Genomic DNA, 25,535 nt, shown 5'->3' with positions numbered 1-25,535 from the left:
AATAACATTATAAATATCAAAAGAAATATTGTTCTGTACTTAAAATGTTAAACTTACTGTTAACAATACTTTAAAATGGTGATAAGGAGGAGTCGAACAACTTAGTCCTTGAGCTTTCTTATTGGTCATAGTAAAAAGAAATTGTAGTCTTTCCAGTTTGTTGGTCGCATTGGGATTCTTGGAATGAATCAGCAGATTCCTGCATATGAATTTTTGTTAATTCCACACAATACAAAATATAAATACAAAACAAAGTAAAGCAAAGTATAGGGTTAGTTAAGTCCTCTGATTAGTAACCAACTATATGTATTGCTAAAAAGAGAAAAAGCACTGGAAATGTTTCTTATAATGTATCAATATTGAATTGTTCTCATGAAACACAAATCGAAATAGTGATAGTTATTTGGCGCTTATAAGAAACAGGTATCAGGGATTTTGGTGTATCAGATGTTTTTACAGTGAACTTAACTTTCAAGAAACAAATTGGTATGCAATGACATCTTAGACAAAATATATTCAAATGAAAAAAAATGTTGAACACTTATAACTTTGTATGGACTCTCAAAAACATTTGTAAAAAATGTGTAAACAAATGAAAAAAAAAAAAAAATGATCCGCTCCACTTGATGACATCAAGCACAGTAATATTTTAGTGAAGAAAATATGAAATTGATGTTCAGTGATTAGTTTGGATGAATGAGAAAATGTAATTGTTTGATGCATAAAAAATAACTCATTTGCTGTATTTGATATTAAGCAGCAAAATATAGTGATTTGAATATTTAGGAAAACAAATCAAACCAGATTATGTAAAAAAAAAAAAAAGATGAAATTAGAAAATATATATTTTATGCTTATGAGTTTTGCCAATCAAAATTTTGTGGCAGAAATTGGGTGATTACCAAGTAATTTTATTTTGGTAAAATTCTTAAATTATTTGAATGTTTATTATAATTTCTAATTAGTGACTTGTTATCATCAAAATCCGCCCCAAAGAGTGTCCTTTCTTTTAATCGGTATCAGAATAGATATCCAGATTTCTACTTCTATACAAATGTGATATTGTAGTACAGTAAATGTCAAATTGTTAATCAAGTATTAGTTTGTAACGTTTGTACTGACTTCATCAGATGTCATGTAAGGAACTGAATTCTATTTAAGACTTTATCTGAAGTGTTTTTATTTTGGTAGATCATGTGTGATTAAACTGTAGTAATTGCGCTGATAGCATGTTAACTACAAATGACAAAAGTGAAATCAATTTCTGATTCAGCTACACAATATAAACTAAAGGAAATCAAATTTGCAAAATAAAAGAAAAATGTAGTTATGGGTTAGTTTGGAGTTAGAATAAAAAGCCAACAAAACAGTTTGTATTGTGTAGATTGTTTAATTAACTTTGTTCATTTCTGATAGTATTGAGAGTGGTCAATGAAGACCTTAATTTCTGACAAAATACTGTAATTTTCTTGGATACCCATTCGTAAAAAGTACCTTTTTTGTGAAAAAAAAAAAGAACACTCCCCAGATCACCTTCACCACCTAAAACACAAAAACAAAAATGTCTTTATTCTTCAAATATTGTGCACATTGTTAATGTAAAAAACAGATCCGCACCACTTGGTGAAATCAAGAACAGTAATATTTTAGTAAAGAAAATATATAATTGATTTTCAGTAATTAGTTTGAATGAATATCAGAAAATGTAATTGTTTGATGCATAAGAAAGAACTGACTGTTTCTAATTTCGTTTCCTTTTAATTTAATTTTTGTCCAATCCAATCTGAAGGAGGCGGGTGGTATACCCTGCGTTGTACAGTTATTTTTAAGACTCTCTCCAACATGTATGTAACACAAAGGGTTTTTCCATGGCGCATTTCGCATTCTTTTCCTTCTGGGAAAAGTTTCGTAATCATGTCTGAATGATAAGTCAGAATTGTTAATGTTGGCTCAGTGTTTTATTCTTATAATCTGTTGAACAAAGAATCAATCAGACTGTCTGTGTGTGTCGGTGTATATGAGAAGTTTATTTTAGATCCCCAGGGGTTAGACCGTGTGTGGACCCTGTATTTTTAAGAATTTTCCTTTCTTGTTCCCTTCCCATCTTGGGGAAGGAAACTTTTTTTTTATGGTGGCTCAGAAGGTTTGCTGAGCACTCTTCCCACAAAGGTGGGATGGGTAAATTTTTTTTTTATTTGGTTGACTGGAGGGCGGGCTGAGCACTCCCAAAAAGGTAGGAGGGCTTAGCCCGCCCTCAAGGCAAATAGTCTGACTGTCTGCCTTATATAAAAAGGCGATTTTAGCTGGTCAGGCGGTATGACCTGCGTTGACTATTTTTCCTCCACCTGTTGACCTTCCCTCCCTGTAAGAGGGAGCCGTGCTACTCAGATTAGGGAAGGGCTGAAGGGGTGATTTGGTTTTTTTTATTACCCCTCGCTATAGGGAGGTGGCAGTCATCCAACCAAAGAAGGGGATCAAGCAGGGAGCATTCTCTCTCCTGCATTAGGGAGGGGGTTATTTTCTTTTTAAGTGTGCCCGTTTTAATAATAAACATATTTTATTATTTTAAATATTAATATTTATTTTTAATAATAAACACATTTTATTATTTTAAATATAAATATTTATTTGTAATAATAAACACATTTCATTTTAAATATTAATATTTATTTATAATAATAAATACATTTTATTCTACTTTAAATATTAATATTTATTTTTAATAATAAAAACATTTTTATTTGAATATTAATATTTATTTTTAATAATAAACACATTTTTATTTTAATATTTATTTTTAATAATGAACACATTTTATTATTTTAAATACTATTATTTATTTTTAATAATGAACACATTTTATTTTATTTTTAATAATAATATTTATTTTTAATAATAAACACTTATTATTTTATTTTAAATATTAATATTTATTTTTAATAATAAACACATTTTATTATTTTAAATATTAATATTTATTTTTAATAATAAACACATGTTATTTTATTTTAAATATTAATATTTATTTTTAATAATAAACACATTTTATTATTTTAAGTATTAATATATATTTTTAATAATCAACACATTTTATTATTTTAAATATTAATATTTTTAATAATAAACATTTTATAATTTTAAATAGTAATATTTATATTCATTAATAAACACATTTTATTTTATATTAAATATTAATATTTATTTTTATTAATGAACACATAATATTATTTTAAATATTAATAATTATTTTTAATAATAAACACATGTATTTTATTTCAATATGCATAAACATTAACGTTGTAATTTAAAAAGAAAATGCTATTAAAATTTATAAAAAAAGGTAAAAAAAAAAAATTCCGAAAACATGGAAACAAAATATTTTTACCCAAAAAGTATTAGCATATGAGTTAAATAAATAACTGTTGCCAGAAGTATTTGTAATAAAGTGTATTGTAAAATTCCAAAAATATTAGCATATGAAATAAATAAAAAGAAAGCAGTCAATATAACTCCTCGAAAAATGTAATTCAAGCCCTAATTTTACTTTTTAATAGACACTTAAAAATTGGGATGGGGGGGGGTCGTGAATTAAAAAAAAAAAACGAATGTCTAAAATATTATATTCGATTTATTGGAAAGAACATAAAATTTCACATTGACCCTGAAAATATCGTAAAAATAGAATAAATAGAAAAATTTTGATAGATTTTAAAAATTAAAAAATTGAAAAATATTGAGTTTAAAAATTGAAAAATATTGAGTTCGGAAAATTCATTACTGTTTAAAGAAAAAAAATATTTGGGTTTGTATTACTGTACACATAGATTCAAAAAAGTTGTCAAAAGACAAATATATAACAAATAAATGTTATCAAAGGCAAGATAAGTTACTTTTCTATCAAACTGGATATATTTTTTGTGTTTTTATTCAATGTAACATTTATTCAGCTCGAAAAACATACAGTGTTTACCGATGTATTCGAAAAATCAAGATAGCGTCTCACACCCTATTTAACACCGTAAGTATGGAAAAAAGTGTTATAAATAAAAAACTATACAAAATACTATTAAAAACCCGCCGAATATATGTCAACCTATGTCACGGTAACATATCTTGAGCGAGTTTTTAACAGAATTTATCCGGTTTTTTATTTATAACATCTTTTCTCACACTTACCGTGTTAAAGATAGAATAAGACGCCATCTTTTTACCAAAAAGTATTAGCATATGAGTTAAATAAATAACTGTTGCCAGAAGTATTTGTAATAAAGTGTATTGTAAAATTCCAAAAATATTAGCATATGAAATAAATAAATAAATGTTATTAAGTTCTATAAATAAAAAGAAAGCAGTCAATATAACTGCTCGAAAAATGAAATTCAAGCCCTAATTTTTTTTTCAAATAAAGGAGCAAGGACCAAGGTTCCATAAAAAAAAAAAAAAGAAAAAACAAATAACGTGGTTTAAAAAAAATGAGGATGAGTCCAACAACTTAGTCCTTGAGCTTTCTTATTGGTCATAGTAAAAAGAAATTGTAGTCTTTCAAGTTTGTTGGTCGCATTGGGATTCTTGGAATGTATCAACAGATTCCTGCATATGAATCTTTGTTAATTCCACACAATACAAAATATATATACAAAACAAAGTAAAGCATAGTATAGGGTTCGTTAAGACCTCTAATTATCAACCAACTATTGCTAAAAAGAGAAAAGCACTGGAAATGTTTCTTATAATGTATCAATATTGAATTGTTTGGTAAAATTCTTAAATTATTTGAATGTTTATTATAATTTCTAATTAGTGACTTGTTATCATCAAAATCCGCCCCAAAAAGTGTCCTTTCTTTTATTAGGTATCAGAATAGGTATCCAGATTTCTACTTCTATACAAATGTGATATTGTAGTACAGTAAATGTCAAATTGTTTTTCAAGTATTAGTTTGTAACGTTTGTACTGACTTCATCAGATGTCATGTAAGGAACTGAATTCTATTTAAGACTTTATCTCACGTGTTTTTATTTTGGTAGATCATGTGTGATTACACTGTAGTAATTGCGCTGATAGCATGTTAACTACAAATGACAAAAGTGAAATCAATTTCTGATTCAGCTACACAATATAAACTAAAGGAAATCAAATTTGCAAAATAAAAGAAAAATGTAGTTATGGGTTAGTTTGGAGTTAGAATAAAAAGCCAACAAAACAGTTAGTTTGTATTGTGTAGATTGTTTAATTAACTTTGTTCATTTCTGATAGTATTGAGAGTGGTCAATGAAAACCTTAATTTCTGACAAAATACTGTAATTTTCTTGGATACCCATTCGTAAAAAGTACTTTTTTTGTGAAAAAAAAAAGAACACTCCCCAGATCACCTTCACCACCTAAAACACAAAAACAAAAATATCTTTATTCTTCAAATATTGTGCACATTGTTAATGTATAAAACAGATCCGCACCACTTGGTGAAATCAAGAACATTAATATTTTAGTAAAGAAAATATATAATTGATTTTCAGTAATTAGTTTGAATGAATATCAGAAAATGTAATTGTTTGATGCATAAGAAAGAACTGACTGTTTCTAATTTCGTTTCCTTTTAATTTAATTTTTGTCCAATCCAATCTGAAGAAGGCGGGTGGTATACCCTGCGTTGTACAGTTATTTTTAAGACTCTCTCAAACATGTATGTAACACAAAGGGTTTTTCCATGGCGCATTTCGCATTCTTTTCCTTCTGGGAAAAGTTTCGTAATCATGTCTGAATGATAAGTCAGAATTGTTAATGTTGGCTCAGTGTTTTATTCTTATAATCTGTTGAACAAAGAATCAATCAGACTGTCTGTGTGTGTCGGTGTATATGAGAAGTTTATTTTAGATCCCCAGGGGTTAGACCGTGTGTGGACCCTGTATTTTTAAGAATTTTCCTTTCTTGTTCCCTTCCCATCTTGGGGAAGGAAACTTTTTTTTTATGGTAGCTCAGAAGGTTTGCTGAGCACTCTTCCCACAAAGGTGGGATGGGTAAATTTTTTTTTTATTTGGTTGACTGGAGGGCGGGCTGAGCACTCCCCAAAAGGTAGGAGCCGGGGAACTTCTCCTCCCAGAAAGGGGTCCCGGGAAGGCTTCCCTCTCCCCATATTTTTTTTTGTTTTTTTTGTGTAAGGTTGATCTCTTTCCGAATGGAGTAAGCGGAACCGACAGGGGGGGGGGTCAATCAACCATACAAAAGGATATCTATCTCTTAGTTGAAAGAGGGAAGGTCTCCCTGTCCTCCCATACCCCGTCTGAGAGAAGTATCCCCAGCTCTCAGCTTGGGGGGGGGGTGTAGGAGGGCTTAGCCCGCCCTCAAGGCAAATAGTCTGACTGTCTGCCTTATATAAAAAGGCGATTTTAGCTGGTCAGGCGGTATGACCTGCGTTGACTATTTTTCCTCCACCTGTTGACCTTCCCTCCCTGTAAGAGGGAGCCGTGCTACGCAGATTAGGGAAGAGCTGAAGGGGTGATTTGTTTTTTTTTTACCCCTCGCTATAGGGAGGTGGCAGTCATCCAACCAAAGAAGGGGATCAAGCAGGGAGCATTCTCTCTCCTGCATTAGGGAGGGGGTTATTTTCTTTTTAAGTGTGCCCGTTTTAATAATAAACACATTTTAATATTTTAAATATTAATATTTATTTTTAATAATAAACACATTTTATTATTTTAAATATAAATATTTATTTGTAATAATAAACACATTTCATTTTAAATATTAATATTTATTTATAATAATAAACACATTTTATTCTACTTTAAATATTAATATTTATTTTTAATAATAAAAACATTTTTATTTGAATATTAATATTTATTTTTAATAATAAACACATTTTTATTTTAATATTAATATTTATTTTTAATAATGAACACATTTTATTATTTTAAATACTATTATTTATTTTTAATAATAAACACTTATTATTTTATTTTAAATATTAATATTTATTTTTAATAATAAACACATTTTATTATTTTAAATATTAATATTTATTTTTAATAATAAACACATGTTATTTTATTTTAAATATTAATATTTATTTTTAATAATAAACACATTTTATTATTTTAAGTATTAATATATATTTTTAATAATCAACACATTTTATTATTTTTAATAATAAACATTTTATAATTTTAAATAGTAATATTTATATTCATTAATAAACACATTTTATTTTATATTAAATATTAATATTTATTTTTATTAATGAACACATATTATTTTAAATATTAATAATTATTTTTAATAATAAACACATGTATTTTATTTCAATATGCATAAACATTAACGTTGTAATTTAAAAAGAAAATGCTATGGACTGTTTTTCGAACATCGAAATTTTAAAATTAGTTTTATTTAAAAAAAAAAAAAAAAAAGACGGTGTTGTTTTTTTAATTGAATTCTAAACTTTATTTGAATTTTTCAACAAACTTTTACAGACATAATGGACTGTTTGTCAAACATCGAAATTTTAAAAATAAAGTTTTATGACCCTTCTAGAGTTATCGAATCTATAAAGTCTTTGTACAGTTATTTTTAAGACTCTCTCAAACATGTATGTAACACAAAGGGTTTTCCATGGCGCATTTCGCATTCTTTTCCTTCTGGGAAAAGTTTCGTAATCATGTCTGAATGATAAGTCAGAATTGTTAATGTTGGCTCAGTGTTTTATTCTTATAATCTGTTGAACAAAGAATCAATCAGACTGTCTGTGTGTGTCGGTGTATATGAGAAGTTTATTTTAGATCCCCAGGGGTTAGACCGTGTGTGGACCCTGTATTTTTAAGAATTTTCCTTTCTCGTTCCCTTCCCATCTTGGGGAAGGAAACTTTTTTTTTATGGTGGCTCAGAATTATATTCGATTTATTGGAAAGAACATAAAATTTCACATTGACCCTGAAAATATCGTAAAAATAGAATCAATAGAAAAATTTTGATAGATTTTAAAATTTAAAAAATTGAAAAATATTGAGTTCGGAAAATTCATTACTGTTTAAAAAAAAAAATATTTGGGTTTGTATGACTGTACACGTAGATTCCAAAAAGTTGTCCAAAACAAATATATAACAAATAAATGTTATCAAAGGCAAGATAAGTTACTTTTCTATCCAACTGGATATATTTTTTGTGTTTTTATTCAATGTAACATATTTATTCAGCTCGAAAAACATACAGTGTTTACCGATGTATTCGAAAAATGTGGTGACGCCTTTGTAAAAAAAAAAAAATGCCACCCGTTGTTTACAAAGCCATTTGCCGGAAGTGACGTTTTATCTAAGAAAATGCTATTAAAAAGTATAAAAAAAATTAAAAAAAAAAAAAAAAAATTCTGTAAACATTGAAAAAAAATATTTGTACCCAAAAAGTATTAGCATATAAGTTAAATAAATAACTGTTGCCAGAAGTTAAATAAATTTTAATAAGTTCTATAAATAAAAAGAAAGCAGTGAGATAAAAATATACAAATACGTACGTAAAATAAAAAACACACCGACTGGTTTTAAAGAGAAAGTGTGAGAGAGAGAGAGGGGGGGGGGAGAAGAGAAAGCGGTGTATAGTGAAGTTAGTTCCTAAATTAAGTGTTTCCATAGTAACCAAAAGCGGTGCATTCGCCATTAGTGGACGTTGACGTCACGTCACGTGACATGACTAAGCGTTTTTAAACGAATAGAAAAATAGAAAGAGGGTGATAGAGAAAGTGAGAGAGAGAGAGAGAGTAAGTGTGAGAGAGAGAGACGGTGTTGGTTTTACTCCTCCCCCCCTTCCAGCTTAAGAGGTATGAGGTCACGTGGTAATATACAAAATGGCTAATTATTTTATATTACATAAATATTATGATATTTTTATTATCGTCTAATATTTTGAAAGCTGAATTTTTTTATTCCTGTACATTTTTTCCTGACATTTTTCGTTAAAACTCTTGTATAAATAATATTTTTAACCAGTTAATCAAGATGGAAACATTGTCATAAAGTTTAATAATATATATAACGAAGAAGAGAAATAGCAAAAGTATCGTAGAAAGAACTTGTTATTAACAATTGTTCGCCATTAGTGGACGTTGACGTCACGTCACGTGACATGACTATGCGTTTTTGTTTTTTTTTACGTATGAATTACATTGGATCATTCAAGAATTACGTAATAAAAAGCATTACAGTGACAGGTTTTTTTGGGCCCCCCTTGGAGATAACTGATACGTTTACCCCCTTCTCCTCGTCCGTTTGACGTGAAATTTCGATATTTGTCATCCGGGATCTGGGGCTTCGATATGATACCAAATTTATCAAGTCTGGTTGTGTCTTTCAAAAGTTTTAGCGTTACATACAAACATACAAACTCACAGACGTTTGAGATTTATATATATAGAAGATGTATTTGTAGCCATTTTGATGTTATTGGTAAATTTCTGTAAGATTATACCTCCTCTCTTGTCTACTCTACTAGGTTTTTATGCTTTTATTTTGTTAGATTTCTTTCTACACTGGAAGACAAACATACATAGTTTTGATAAATTAGCAATAAAAGCTAATATTAATCCATTTTTGACATTTCAAAAGTCTATGATTTTTAACTCTTCAATTTGACATTATCAGATGTCAAAGCATTGCATTGACATCAACGAATTCATTAAATAATTGCCAATATCTACACTTATTAGCATTAGGTACCCCTGACTGAATTGTTTTTGTTTAAATATACCAACAACTTTATAGGTGTGCAAGTTATCAATTTTTATATTTTGCAACACTATTATTTATAATAGTGTTGCAAAATATAAAAATTTATTTTAATATCTTAATGATGGCTATTCAAAGTCGGTCTGACTTGGGTATAACTAAAGCTAAAAGCTTCAAGTGAAAGAATTTATAGATTTAATGCCATAGTCCATTAAAAGAAAAATAATATAGATGGAATTAATAATGCTTAGATATGTACCCATTTTTAAACGTTGAGAAAAATCACATGCTATCACAAAAATTGTGCAGAAACAATACAAAGATACAAAGAGCAATTTTGACTGTTTATATTATTTTAGCATCTAACACATTGAAACTCTTTATGATTCATGACATACAGATTAAGCTAAATTTATTTTTCATTGTTATCTACATCCATAAAAACCTTTATGTCCAACATGTAAATCCGGCTCAAAGCCCAAGTTGGCAGTTAGGCAGAAAAACTGGTCAACTGTACCAAACTTTACACAAAAAAGTCACCATTAAAATGCTTCCCCTTTAAGATTTATAACATAAAAAATCCAACAATCACAATGGCTAATTTTCCTTGATTTTTTTTATTCCTTCATTATCTCACAGCACTGTTGTTGCAGAGGTGATAGACAATGCCTGGAAAATATAAAATATACTGCGTACACGCAATTATGGATCCAGGCAAAATCAGATGTAAATCCGATTCCTGACCGATGGCGTCAACTTAATATTCCGATCAAAGAATCAAGATCATGAAACAATGAGAGAATATATTTTTACTGGATTGGAATTGCTAAAATTGCAAAGCAATAAACAATCGAAATTTCATAGCTAATGTCAAAATAAGTGAACTATCAGATTCCAATCAAGGAATGTGGGTAATATCAATCTAAGCCATAAACAAAGGCAATCAGTCAGAGAAATGGAGAGAGCAAGAGTAAAAGCCAGAATGAAACCTGCCATCAAAGCACCAACAACCACCCACACATCGACCTGAACTCTCACTATCATTGTAATGTAAATAAAATTGTTGATTTAACAAGAGTTTGTTTGATTAAAAAAAAAAACATGGCTTTCAGCATGTATATACATCTTAAGTGATTACAAAAAGTACACTTTTTCTAATCTGTTGAAGAAAACATTGGTTTACTCTATCCATCTGTCGGAAACAGTCATGTCCAGTGTAGTGATCATATAAAATATTCAAATAAATTGAATATAAATAAAACTTTATAATACTCTATTTTTTATTGAGCATTGTTAACTTTAATCCATTGGTTATCACTTTTGAATATCTTTAACCTGGAATTATATTAATGTATGTGTGTGTGTGTGTGTATGTATATATATATATATATATATATATATATATATATATATTTTTTTTTTTTTTTTTTTAGTAAAATTAAAGATATTATTATTAATCAAATTTATGAGTCATTCAATTATATAAGAAAATTGCTTAATCAAACAAAAAAGAAAGTTTTGAAGGAAATAGCATCTAAAATATTATTACAACCGGATACGATATATAAGAAGGACCATTTTATTCAATGGTATGACTATATTCTGGATATAATCGACACTAAATTATATAAGCCACCAGTGAATGATATAAAAAAGAAACCTAAAAATGTTTGTGTAGTTTTGTATGAAAATAAAAGTTTTGATGATGTAAAATATTTAATAAACAAAAAACTATACAATTACTACCAAATGAGTTACAGACAAAAGATCAAAAACCAATAGTTACATATAAACTAGGGCCAACAATACGCAATAAGATTTTTAATTATAAGAAAACGGTAGAACATATAAATATAAATGATAATAATATAAATATTCCAGAATGTGAATGTAATTCCTCTCCTTTCTGTAATAATGAGATAAAACATGTAATTACAGGAGTTTTAAAGATAGTAAATGATTCTAAATTAAGAAAACTCCTTAGTAAGGGTCCAAATCATAGAGAACCTAAATCCCTAAATTACACTAAATGTGTTAAAGAAGTAACTAAAGCACTAGAAGGTTTTATTATGTCTATGGTAAATAAATATAAATTAGCACAGTCTACGTTTGATGCATGGAAAAGTAGTATACTTGAATGCGTAAATGAAAAGAAACAATTTAAACACCCTAGAAAAACCAATCCTCTTTTAAAAAATTTAGAAATACGGGAGGAACTTAAAATATTTCAAGAAAAGTTTGTAATGTTCTGATTGATAAAGCGGCAAACAATATAGCTTTTATATGTAAAAAATATTATATACAACGTTTATTGATAGAAGTAGGACTGATAGGAAACGTTTTGGATACTTATAAAGTAAGTAATAGTAATTTAGATAGCATTATTTTGAATAATAGTATTATTAGTGAAAAAGTAGGATTAAAGTTAGAAGACAAACACAAAAATCTTCCATGTATGTATTGGATACCTAAAATGCATAAAAATCCAGTTAGTGCTAGATTTATTGTAGGTTCAAAGACGTGCATTACTAAACCTTTAAGTAAAGCTATATCTAAAAAGTTTAAATTAATTATAAATCAAATAAATAATTTTCACCTGAAAAGTAAATTCTATAGTAATATAAATCTATTTTGGGTAGTAAATAATTCCCAACCAGTGAAAGAAAAATTAGATAAAATAAATTCCATAATAAAAGCAAAATCTATAGCTACTTATGATTTTAGTACGCTATATACTAAAATTCCGCTTGAAAAACTTATAAAAGAATTAAATGATACTGTAGATTTGGCTTTTGAAGGTGGAAAAGGTAAATATATAGACTTTTCAAACTCTAAAGCTTTCTGGTGTAAAAATAAAAATATCAAAACTAGTGTTTCTAAAAGTATTTTAAAAATACTTGTAAGTCATCTTATTAAAGAATGCTATTTTCAAATAGGAAATAAAATATTACTCCAAACGATAGGTATCCCAATGGGATTGGATCCTGCACCATTTTGGGCAAATTTGTATTTACATAGACTCGAGTATATATATATGTCATCACTATTAAAAACAGATATATCTAAAAGATATAACTTTCATGGATGTAGGAGATTTATAGATGACCTTATATGTATAAACGATAATGATGAATTCGAAAAAAAATAAACATCTTATATATCCAAACGAATTAAAATTGAATTGGACAACAGGCTACATTTCTGGATTTAGATATAAAAATTGAGGATGGGATTTTTCTTTATAAAATATTTGATAAAAGAAACGCTTTCCCCTTTAAAATAGTACGTATGCCCCATAAAGATAGCACCTGCCCTGTTTTTATGTTTTATGCAACCATTATGTCAGAGTTTTTGAGAATAGCTCGCGTTACTTTAAAACTAACAGACTTTATACCACCAGTTTCTAGTTTAGTAATAAGGATGATAAAACAAGGTGGGGATAAAAATAAAATATTTAAACAGTTAAATAAAGCATTTGTTCGTTATCCTGATGCTTTTGAACCGTTTAAGATAAACCAGACTATATTAATAAAGGAAATCCAAAACTATATTAGCCATGTATAAAATGTATTTATAATTACATATAATAAATTTATATTATAAGAAAAAAAAAAAAAAAAAAATGTATATATGTAAAAATATTTTTAACCTTTATATATCTAATTTTAAATAAGAATGTAAATATACTAAATACTAATCATAGTGGGGGTGATAAGTAGTTAAATGGATTAATCCTAATCTTATAAATACAAGACTGATAAATTAAAAAATTAAAAAATGTATCCATTTTAAATGTGGAAATTGATGAATCGCACAGGTAAGAAATTCATTTTTATAGTATGAAAAGGTTAATAATTGAAATTAAGAATAGGAAATTGGATCAAATGTTTGTAACATGTCTTATTCCTAAGGTTAAGGGTGGTGGTGTTTGATCAACACTGCTGGGGAGCCATGATGTAATATACTGTTTTGTTTTTAAATCCCCGAAACAGTGTTTTCGAGAGCGAGTTGATGCAGTGATTGCAGGTGATTAAATGACTTACTGACTAGATGGTTTTCTAACGAATGATAAAAAAAAATTTTTCTATATTTAAAAAAAGAAAAATTAATAAACCATTATATATATATATATATATATATATATATAATGGTTTATTAATTTTTCTTTTTTTAAATATAGAAATAAAATCATTACTAATTTTCTGCAGAATCCCCCCACCCAAATTTAACTTGACACCCAAAAATAAAGAATAGTGTGTAAGTAGAAAATTGCAAAATGGATATTGCTCGATCTGAGATTATTTTCATTCTGATGAACCTTTGAGAAATGCATAACAAATTATTCTGTTTCTTTTATCTGTATAAGTGTTCAAATATAAAAGTTTTAAAAAAAGTGATACATATATATATAAAGCAGGCTCCTTCAGTTTTGAACAGACTATGGATGCCCACGAAGGGTTGCTTGTGCGTGAAATTTTTGTGGCATGAGGTGCGCAATCTCCAACCCCACCTCTCCTGAGTCAACATTGTTAAATACCAGTGGCAAGTGAAGTGTACAAGACGACTGGAAACAAATGCCGAGATAAGCGGAGAGCACATACACTGCCTAGAATTCCCAAATGGTCACCCATCTGATACTAACCAGGCTCAACATTGCTTAACTATGGTGATCTGACGAGAACTGGTGTGTCAACACGATTATGCCGTATATATATATATATATATATATATATATATAAATTCCATGACATTAATTTCTGTAAGCTTTAAGTTTTTTAAAAAGCAGGAGTTAGCATTGATTATGTATATTTATATAAATAAAATTAGATGTGTTCATAGATTTAAGGTATGCAAAAGAAGGACCCTCAATCCTTTCTAATGTCATAGTATATATCAATATACATATGTTGATGTCTTTCATGTAAACATTGACCTGAAGAAATGCATATTTCAAATGGGAGAATTATTGATTTTCTATTTAACTAGAACTAGAAGAATTCAATAGTTGACTGAGAAATGAAAATGATTAAACATGGAAGACTATGATGATATTCACGTTTTCAAAGCGAAAAAAAGTTATTTGAAATCAATGGCGATGGCACATTTTTTTTTTTTTTACTTGTTTAATTTGCCTCAAGAAATGGTTGAACTTGAGTTTTGTTTTTTAATTGCATCTTTTGATGAAGAAACAGAAACAGCTCGTATCCCTCGATCACCGAAGTTAAGCAACCTTGAGCCTGGCCAGTACCAGACGGGTGACCATTTGGAAAGGCTAGGTACTGTATGTACCACATTGAGTGTAGAAATTTTCAAGTTTGTATCTGGAAGCACATTAATTCACTGGGAGAGTTGCACTCTTATTCTTCGTTAAGACATGCATCTAGGAGAAGGAAACTGATGCAAAAACCTGTGGTCTACTGTATACTTTGTCTTGTGATAGTCATCTGCACAACAAAGGTTAACAGTAATACCAAAAAGTGTGGTTGGTTCTACACAAAGCCTTCACCACTATAAACAAATCATCTGTGTGGATTTCCAGACACTTTAGTTGTTGTGGCGGAAAGCTCATATGTCGAAATCGATGAGAGTCCATCATCATTATTATATATATATATATATATATATTCATTCATTTATGTTAGTGCTTTGAGTATCTAGCATGGTGATTAAGTGTAGTGTTATTTTAAAGAAAATAAAATGTGAATTGTGTCTACATTTGGTTATGGTGTTGTGGTATTTTGATCGATACTGTCATAAATTTAATAACTGTTAATACTGATATAATTATAATTTTATATTTGAATTTCCAAGCAGTTCTTAAGTTGCAAGTGTGCAATATGCAAATTCAGTATTTCTCGTATTTAAACAGCATTATTTATCTTTGTGTAAAAATGACTAAAAGCTTCTTTTAGAAAAAATGTATGCTGTCGAACCTCGGGATATGGTGGTCCTAGGATACGTTTTTTTTTTTTTTTTCCAGGTTATGATGTGGAATACAATCTTTTTCTGGCCCATAGTTACGGTATTTGCAGTGTTATTGATAATATTATTTTATCATATACATGTGTATTATATACTGTATTTTGTTACTCATTTTTAATGCCAGATCCCATACTAGCTCATTCAACGCAATATTACCTGGGAATATCTAGCTTTTGTTGCCTGTGGAAGTCTTGTAGCCAAATAAATTCCTACACTTTTGATCATAAGTATTCTTATCCTACCATCTTTATAATTTTGAATGAGAGCTCAAATTATCTAAAATCTAATTGAATGCTAATTTTCTGTCAAATTTTCAGATCTCAAAGTAATTTTTTACATTATTAATTTCAGAATTTTGTGTGTGTGTATGTACATAATTATAATGAAAAAATTTTTTTTCATTTACTTGCACTTGAAGCATTGTATATTAATTGAAATAAGAATTACATATAATGGATACATTTGGAAGGCTAAAAATGACACATTTTTTTTTTTAAATAAACAAATTTATTTTCTTATATCAGACATATTTTGATGTTATACATATACTGACCCAATGGGTCATGGATTGTCTAGTATATATATATATATATATATATATATAATCATTTTTGTTCTCCCTTCACAGCACTGTCAAGTTTCCATTATTTCTGAATTAAAAAAATATATTATGTCTGTTAATTTTCGTATTTTCAAAATTAATCGGTGAAAGATTCATTTGAAAATATATATCAACATTAAGTAAGTTGCGCTTTTTAAAATTCCACGGATTTAAAACAAAAACATTAAAAAAATCAGAAAACACGGAGGAAGCCTTCTTAGTAAGAAAGCTCTACAGTATTCTTCAATCGACCATAAAATAATTCGGAGACAACAACAAAGTAGTCGTCAGTCAACAAAGTGGGCTTATCACAAATCTTGATGAGCACCTCCAACATCGATCACTTCACTTGCTTAACCATTCCCGTCAAACTCATCAGATTCCAACTGTCCCTTATGCGATTTATGACTGTCATCATTTCCCATTCCACTACTAATGAAATTCTGAATGTCATCAAAAAACTGAAAAACAATAAAGCGGTTGGATAAGATGGTCTTTCATCAAAAATCTTCAAGCAATCTTCAGATTTAAACCTCCACTAAATTTTCACCCATGTCTGGGAAATCAAAATCTCCCTCAAGACTGGAGCAGTGTTGTCCTGCTTCCTTTTTACAAGAAAAGTAATTAACACTGTTGTAGTAATTATCATAGTATCAGCCTTGTTGATATCAATGTAAAAAAATCTTCATTACCATCCTTTTGAAGTGGTTTCAAAAACCGCTCAATCAAGACCAAACTGATGCAGATTTCACCCAGTACTAACTAGATATACTAACTAGATTTTCACTTTCTGAAGAATATTTGAGCATCACTAGAGTTACCAGCAAAAGAGTATCGTCTGCTTCATTGAGTTTACCACTGCATTTGATCGACTATGGAGTCCTTTGGAATGTTGTGTGCTGATGGTATGCTCCCAAAACTGCTTGACCTAATTAATGCCTACCCACACTAAAGTCAGGAGTCATGCTTCTTTGATGTTCATTTTGGTGGATGACAAGAATGCACTCTTTCACCTACGCTCTTCAATTATTCTGTTGACTAGATCACCGCAACAGGCCAGAAGTAAAAAAACTTCCTCAACCGCATGAGCAATGCTCGCATCGTCTTCTGTTGACTTCGATCGCGGTTCTGATCTTGAAAAGAAATAAGGCTGAACACAAAATTCAGGATTTATCAAGCCCTCATCCGCACTATTCTTTATGGCTGGGAAACTTGGTCTATATGGGTAAGTGACCTATGTAAACTACGTTGCATCCTCAGTGTCCACTGGTAACAGTTTATCTTCAGCAATACAGTTTGCAGTCACCGCAAGAACCACTGCCTCCAAAAATCTCTCCTTGTCAGCCGCCTTCAATGATTCAGCCACACCCTTTGTTGACACTCAGGTGACTTTATATTATATATATATATATATATATATATATATATATATATATATATCACACACTAATAGTTTAATATCAGGTTGATATCATTCAGAGGTAATTCATCCAATGAATTTAACAAGGTTTATGCAAGAGTGCTCAATACCAAGGCAGAACAAGATATTCTTTTTATTTATTTTTGCATAAACATTTAGGCATCACTACACATTCATGAGTGTGTTTCAGTCAACTAGTTATATCTAACTAGAGACATCATCAGGCGTTTATGTTCAATCCGTAATGGATATTAATTTTTAATTCATTTTATTTTTTAATATCATGTGATTGCTCTTCAGGAAAGAACTGTGAACTTTCTATAATATCCGTTCAGGACGGGACTGTTTTGTAATAGCAACATCACCTGATGTCTCTAGTTAGTTATAACTAGTTGACTGAAACATACTCATGAATGTGTAGCGATACGTAAATGTTTATGTAAAAATAAGTAAAAAGTAGTGGTAGGACGATTAATTGGAATCGTTAATCATAAGAATCCTGTATTTTGGGGGAATTCGAATCAGAATTGCATCGTTAAAAAATACCTTAGATTTACGATTCTTTCATTACGATTCTCTTATATTTTTAAGTTGAACTTATGTTTGTTTGAAGTGAGATTAATGCTGTTAAAAATTTATGATAAAAACGCCATAGAACTTTTCATAACATTTAATATGATATACAAGACTTTTATTAACTACTTTAAAGGTAATCTTCATTTATCTTAATGAGTTGTCTTATTCCATCACATACATAGGCGCTGTCTGTCTGTCTGTTTCGAAACTTCAAGGCCAATGATTAATTATCTGTTTGCATTGTTGTAAAACTTTAGAGGCCGCAAGGTAACATTGTTTTCATTTGTGAGCGAAGTTTATTTATGTATAAAACAGCCTAACTACGTTAAGTCCATGAAAAAGTTGATGAATACTTAACCCTTAGAGAAAAAAGATTTTACAGTGCTCTCATTGCGAGTAAATCATGTTAAAAATCAGGGGTTTTTCCAACTGGTGACTAAAAAAAAAAAAAAAAAAGTGTGTGTGTGTGGGGGGTGTACTTCTATACTTTATCACTTAAACTGGAGACGCCATTTTATTTCGCACCTGTTGTTGAAATCCAAGGGAGAAATCAGTATTTTAAACCAAGGCATGAAATAAATAACAAAATTAAACTAGATAATGATTTTTCAGTTTCATTTAATTTGTTGTTGACCCTTCAAAGTTGCTTTAATTCAAAAAATGTTTCATTAAAATTTTTTATTTGATCGAAAAAGAAAAAAAAACTATTTTATAAAAATTCAATGTTGCTTTCATTACAAAATTGTTTTATTAAAATTATATTTTCTTATGCAAACTTTTCAAATGTTTTTAGAATTATATTGGATAAATTTTAAATTTTTTGGTTTTCAAATGGCGCTCGCCCAGTTTAGACAATTATGAATGTCATTTTCATTTTCTGTTTTTAATAAAAAAAAAAAAATATATATATATATATATATATATATATATACGTTTCATGAAAAACTTTCCTGTTTTCATTAATTAAATCGAAACATTTCCAGTTAAACAATGACGGATATATGCTCTCTTTCACTTTATTTACTTTTTTTCATAGTTCTTTCCGGAAGTAATTAATATCTTGTTTAATTTTTTTGTTATTCATTTCTAACTTCGGTTATAGTTTAAAATATTGATTTCTCCCTTGGATTTGAATGTCAGGTGCGCGAAATAAAATGGCGCCTCCAGTTTCGGTGATAAAGTGTAGAAGCACCAAAAAGGAGGCGCTTATCTTTTGGCAAGTTTTTTTTTTTTTTTTTTTTTTTTTTTCTACCGACACTCTTCCATTAGTAAATGAATGAAAAATCTCATTAGTAAATGAAAAATGTCTTGTCAACCTTTATATTTTTTAAAAATAAAACAAGCAAAGTCAAATTATTTAAACAATAAAAGGTTTAACAGAAAAATATATGAACTTTCTATTTTCTGAATGAAGGCTGTTTCAGGAAATATTTCTAAAACTAAAGTGAAACTGATAAGTCGATCAGCTTTTTTGAAGTATCCAAAAACAAAAACATAGGAACTACATATTATGCTGACTGTTCCGCTTAAGGTCTTTCGGAAACTACAAAAGAAAACAATCATTTTGCTATCTGTTAAATAAATGCGGCAAGTGAATATAATTTTTTTTTTCTTTTAGAAATTTACATTTCATTAAAATATTCTGCAAATGAAGCAATTAAACATTTCTTTTGGAACTTCTTTGCACAACAAAAACAAAAAAGAAAAATGTGAAAAATTTATTAAAAAGGTATCACATGCCTGGTATCACAGTCGTGATGTTAGCATAGGTAAATGTTTCCCAACCCCTAACAAAAAATAAAAAGGTTGTCAGGTGGAGGCAATGTTTAAAGTTCAATAAATGACTTTTATTTAAGAATAGGAATAAACAATTACCAAAAATGTACTTTTTATATAGAAATAAAGAGGTAAATTCAGACATTAAATAAGAATAAACATTAAAGGAAGATAAGTATAGAATTTGTCGCGATTTCAAAATCATCGCCTCCATTTTTCTTTGTTTTCTTTGTTCTTCAGCCCCACTGTTTCTCTTTGCCTTCCCTTCCCTTAAACAAAGGACGCAATAGGCTAATGCCAGCTAAACGTATGAATATATCCGGGTTCAGCGAACACATTCACCTTCCCTTTCTTTCCGTCTTTGACTCCTCTACGCACGTTGGAATACAAATATATCAAGCGAAATGCCAATAATTCAAGCAATTGACTTGTTATTTTTCGGACGAAATTAATTTAAATAAAATCAAACTCTCAAGCTACTTTTGATTGCATAAGTTTCGTTCTAGAATTAATTAGAGTCGTTTGTTTGTCTTATGGGGAGCGACACCACTAATATAACTCTTCCCAAATAAATAAAGCCCGCATCGGCCCGGTCAGGGAGCTCGACCGGTAGCTCGGCCGAGGGAGTAGGAGGAGGCTCCTGAAGGACGACTGATGCCCTAGTCACGTCGACCGAATCCACCAATCCCAACGACACCAGCCGTCTCAGCAGCAGTTCAAACAGCCCTTATCAGGGCTAAACAACCAGCCCTTATCAGGGCTAATAAGTGTTTCTTCTAATGCAATTCACTACTGCTTGAGATCCACCAGCTGCGAACTTCACTTCCAGTCTCCAGTAGCTTCCTGCTCACTCCTGCAGCCTTCTAGCCCTCGGTGCCACCAGCTCACTCCAGCGGCTTCGTTCACTCCTGCAGCCTTCCAGTCCTTGGTGCCTCCAGCTCCTCCGGCCTGCAACCTCGCCTGCACCTCGCTCCTCCGGCCTGCAATCTCGCCTGCACCTTGCTCCCTACCAACCATCCGTTCCTTAGCACTGACCTCTATGTTCTCAGTGTTGGCCATTCCTTAACACTGACCCTACATTCTCAGCGTCGTCCGTTCCCTAACACTGACCTCCGCGTTCTCAGTGTCCACTGTCCGTTCTGGATCGCCCTGATGTCCAGCCAATCGTTCCAGACCCAGCGAGCAACCCTAAACCATGCTACCTCTAGAGTACTTGTTCCAGTCCTCCAGACCTTAGCCTCCAGTGACGTGTGACCTTCTGGACAACCAGCATCCAGATCATACGATTTTTTTCGCTTCCTTTCCAAATAAAAGGCGAACCCTCGTCTTTAACCAAACAACCTGTGTTTGTCATTCATCTTTAGCGTTTTGCATTTTACTTTTTGCCCGTGTCTACCTTGTTAGTTGTTAGGTCGATTGTCCCCGGACGACCGGCCCTGCAACAAATTATATGATAGAAATAAAGATAGGAATAAACCAATTTATTTAGATTTAAAAAATAACTTGATTATTGTTAAAAATATTTTTAAAGTCAAATGAATAAATAGGAATAGTTTGAGACGATTGAATATAAAAGGCTAAAAATTTAATCAAAATTTAGTTATTTTTAAATTTCATTTAGAAATAAGAATATTCTAGAAAGTGGAATAAAAATCAGCGATTTGAAGCTGCAAAAAAATGTTAAATTTTAAAGAGTTATCGAAGAGAAAGAGAAAATAAAACAAAAAAATGAATATCAAAAGATAAATAAAACATGTTATTCCCCTTGAAATTTGATGTTATTGTATTTTTGTTGAATTAACCATGACTTACTTTTTTTTAAAATATTTTTTTTAATATATAAAATAACTCTTGAAATTGATTGTTGTTTAATTCATGGTTAAAATATTTGTTTTGACTTTTATCTTGAATGAAAGAAATTTTAAGAAAAAAATCAAATCGTTTTCAAAATTCCCTTAATTGTATTTCCACTTTTTCGCTGTACCAAATTTTTTCGCTACACAAAAACTTTCGATTATATAATGGTATATTTCAAAACAACAATTCCATGGGAATCAGAATCGTACTTGGTATTGGAATCGTTAATCAACATTTTCCTGGAATCGGAAAAAAATTTAGGAATCGTCCCAACACTAGTAAAAAGTATATATGTCTAATATATAAAAGGTTATATGTCTGTCTGTCTATCTCGATATTTTCAAACTCTTTCTTCTCTGAAACTAAAAGTCGCAGAGCAGCGCTACGGGCCTCAAATGATTTGATTTTTTTTAATCATTCTTTCATGGTCTTATGCAGGTTAAAATAGTTTTCAAGGCGTCAAAAATGGGTCAAAATTGAAAAAATCGTTTTACATACAAAGCCCCCCCCCCACGTATATATATATATATATCTCAGTTCACAGACTCCTCGTCTATGTTCTGTTTAATGGATAATGTCACTCTTTTGTTATTTTGATGTTTATAACATCATAAAATATTTCTATCTGTTGTCTTAAACCTGTTTTAGTGAATTAAATGATCTTTTTGTGATGTCATCTGATGTGCAAGAAGACAAAGAAGGTCTACTAGCTGAACTCTCTCTGCATTGCCTGGGATGAAGTGAAGTGATTTAAAATTTTTAAAATGTTTGCACATATTTTAAACTTATTTAGAAAAGGAAATGTAATTTGAGTTGTTAGAGAGATGATCCTTTTTATTTTATTCAATTAAAATAAGTGATTCCCCTCGCTGATTTTTTTTTTTTTTTTTCCTTATTTACATATTACCAATTATCTGGGCAGGACTATATAATTTATAAAAATAATCTTGACTGAAATACATTCATCTATTATGCTCATTGGTCCTTGCGAACTTGGTGAAATTCAATTGTAAGTTACACTCTCCTGGAGGCTGAAAGTTCAATCCTCAGTATGGGTAACACTCAAAATACAAATGTGAATTACTTAGGACTTACATTCAGATGTGGCTAACAAAACAAGGAGCATACTACTTCTATGGATTATATTAAGAGTTTTGTGCAGATTCTCGAGTTCGATAGAAAGATTCCTTGAGTTTGACAAAATACACTTGAAGGTCGGAGGTTACATCAACCAAATTGCTGTGTGAATAACTCTCAAGATGAGAACAGTAGTGCGAAGAATCCAAATAATCAATCCTCATCTAAAAAATTCAGAAATCTCATAACTTTATATGTTAATAAAAATAGATTCAATTGGTTAATAAATTTAGTTTTTGACAATAATCTTCTAGATTGAGGTTTATATTAAATTTTATTTCTTTTATCATTGCAGGCTCAGTTGAGTGCGAGTGTCTTTCTGGCACTTGAGAAACAAGAACCAACACAGGTAAGAGACTTGCTTGGCATTTTGAAATTCCATGAGTATTGAAGACCCCAACTTGAATATTGGCAAGCAGATGCCATTTTACTTTCTAGAATGTCTAATTTTCACGTCGTTTTCTAGAATATCTAATTATAATGAAAATTTTGTGTCTGTAACATTATGTGGCACTATTAGGCAAGCTGTCATATTTGGTGTCTGTGACATTATGTGGCACTATTAGGCAATTTGTCATATTTGGTGTCTGTAACATTATGTGGCACTATTAGGCAAGCTGTCATATTTGGTGTCTGTGACATTATGTGGCACTATTAGGCAATTTGTCATATTTGGTGTCTGTAACATTATGTGGCACTATTAGGCAAGCTGTCATATTTGGTGTCTGTAACATAATGTGGCACTATTAGGCAATTTGTCATATTTGGTGTCTGTAACATAATGTGGCACTATTAGGCAATTTGTCATATTTGGTGTCTGTAACATAATGTGGTACTATTAGGCAATTTGTCATATTTGGTGTCTGTAACATTATGTGGCACTATTAGGCAAGCTGTCATATTTGGTGTCTGTAACATTATGTGGCACTATTAGGCAATTTATCATATTTGGTGTCTGTAACATTATGTGGCACTATTAGGCAATTTGTCATATTTGGTGTCTATAACATAATGTGGCACTATTAGGCAAGCTGTCATATTTGGTGTCTGTAACATAATGTGGCACTATTAGGCAATTTGTCATATTTGGTGTCTGTAACATAATGTGGCACTATTAGGCAATTTGTCATATTTGGTGTCTGTAACATTATGTGGCACTATTAGGCAATTTGTCATATTTGGTGTCTGTAACATAATGTGGCACTATTAGGCAAGCTGTCATATTTGGTGTCTGTAACATTATGTGGCACTATTAGGCAAGCTGTCATATTTGGTGTCTGTAACATTATGTGGCACTATTAGGCAATTTCTCATATTCAATTGAAAATCCCTTTTACATCCAAACAGTAAACCAGTCATCTTATTCGTTGATACAAATAGCTGCTCGTCTCGTTGACACTTAAGCAGTTTCTAAGTGGATAGTAATGTTTCTGTTTCTTTTTTTTTTTGTTATGCCAACATTATATTATAGTTGAAGATCAGATATAGTGGCAGATATAGATATATTTTTTTACGTTGATATATATATAAGCTTATCTCCAATCACTTTGATTCCTAACTCTCAATAGACAAGGACTCTACCTGACATAATCAATAAAATTGAATACATAATTTGTTTGATCTCCAAATTAGAAAATAATCACATCCTCGATTCCCTTGCACAGCACCCCAAATGGTGTAAACTTCTCGGTCTATAAAAAATCAATGAATAAATGATCTTTACTAATAAAATGATCATTACTAATAAAACGATCATTACTAATAAAATGATCATTACTAATAAAAATAAAATATATTTTTATTAGTAATGCCCACTGACTATAAAAACGCTTTCAAGATAGTTCAGCAAAATAATCATATTTCAGAAACCAAATCAGTTTAATTCCTCAAAATATCACCATTTTGTTTGGAAATGAGCATCTTTTTACATGCTTTATTAAATACATGATATATTTGAAGCGTTTTTAGGAAAGTAATGATAAAAATGTTAACGTTATGAAATGGCTATTTTGCATCAGATTTTTTTTTACCCTGTGGTGTTTAGAGCTCGGTATCACTCCTCTGGAGATTTTCTGAAATTTGGTAAGCAATTAGAAAACACATCAAACTCACTTACTGTTGGGTTATTAAATAAATTGATTACTTTTGCTTTTTTGTTATCTTAAAAATAAAACGTTAACATAACATTTTTTTTTCTCAATTTTTTTCGTACCTCCAAGTAATGAGTAAAATAATATTTTTGTTATTTTTATGCATTAAAATTAGAATTAGTGTTAACTAGCAGTATTCCTGTACTGTTCATAACTTTATGTGCATATGTATATATTAAAAAGTGTGCATATGTATGGTAATGCCTTTTTATAAAATAGACTTCCTTAACTACCATAGAGAAAAGTTGGTAAACACTGCAGAGGTTAACTTTTTTTACTTTGACCCCAATTTTGACCCTTTAACATTCATTGTTTTGGGCTCA

General features: G+C 29.9%; 1 protein-coding gene across 4 annotated transcripts in view; it reads left to right on the top strand.

Moving 5' to 3' along the window:
* The window catches only part of LOC145263176 (uncharacterized), a 256,016-nt gene that overhangs the window by 34,804 nt on the left and 195,677 nt on the right, over nt 1–25,535 (top strand). For all 4 annotated transcript variants that reach the window (XM_080120215.1, XM_080120213.1, XM_080120214.1 and 1 more), the window contains exon 2: nt 23,358–23,411. In XM_080120215.1, the coding sequence (XP_079976341.1) occupies nt 23,358–23,411 (54 nt within the window). The remainder of the gene's footprint in view (nt 1–23,357; nt 23,412–25,535) is intronic.

Source organism: Euprymna scolopes, chromosome 38 (genome assembly GCF_053919585.1).
Source record: "Euprymna scolopes isolate OS-2025 chromosome 38, ASM5391958v1, whole genome shotgun sequence".
NCBI lineage: Eukaryota > Metazoa > Mollusca > Cephalopoda > Sepiida > Sepiolidae > Euprymna > Euprymna scolopes.
This window is presented reverse-complemented; position numbering and strand designations above follow the sequence as displayed.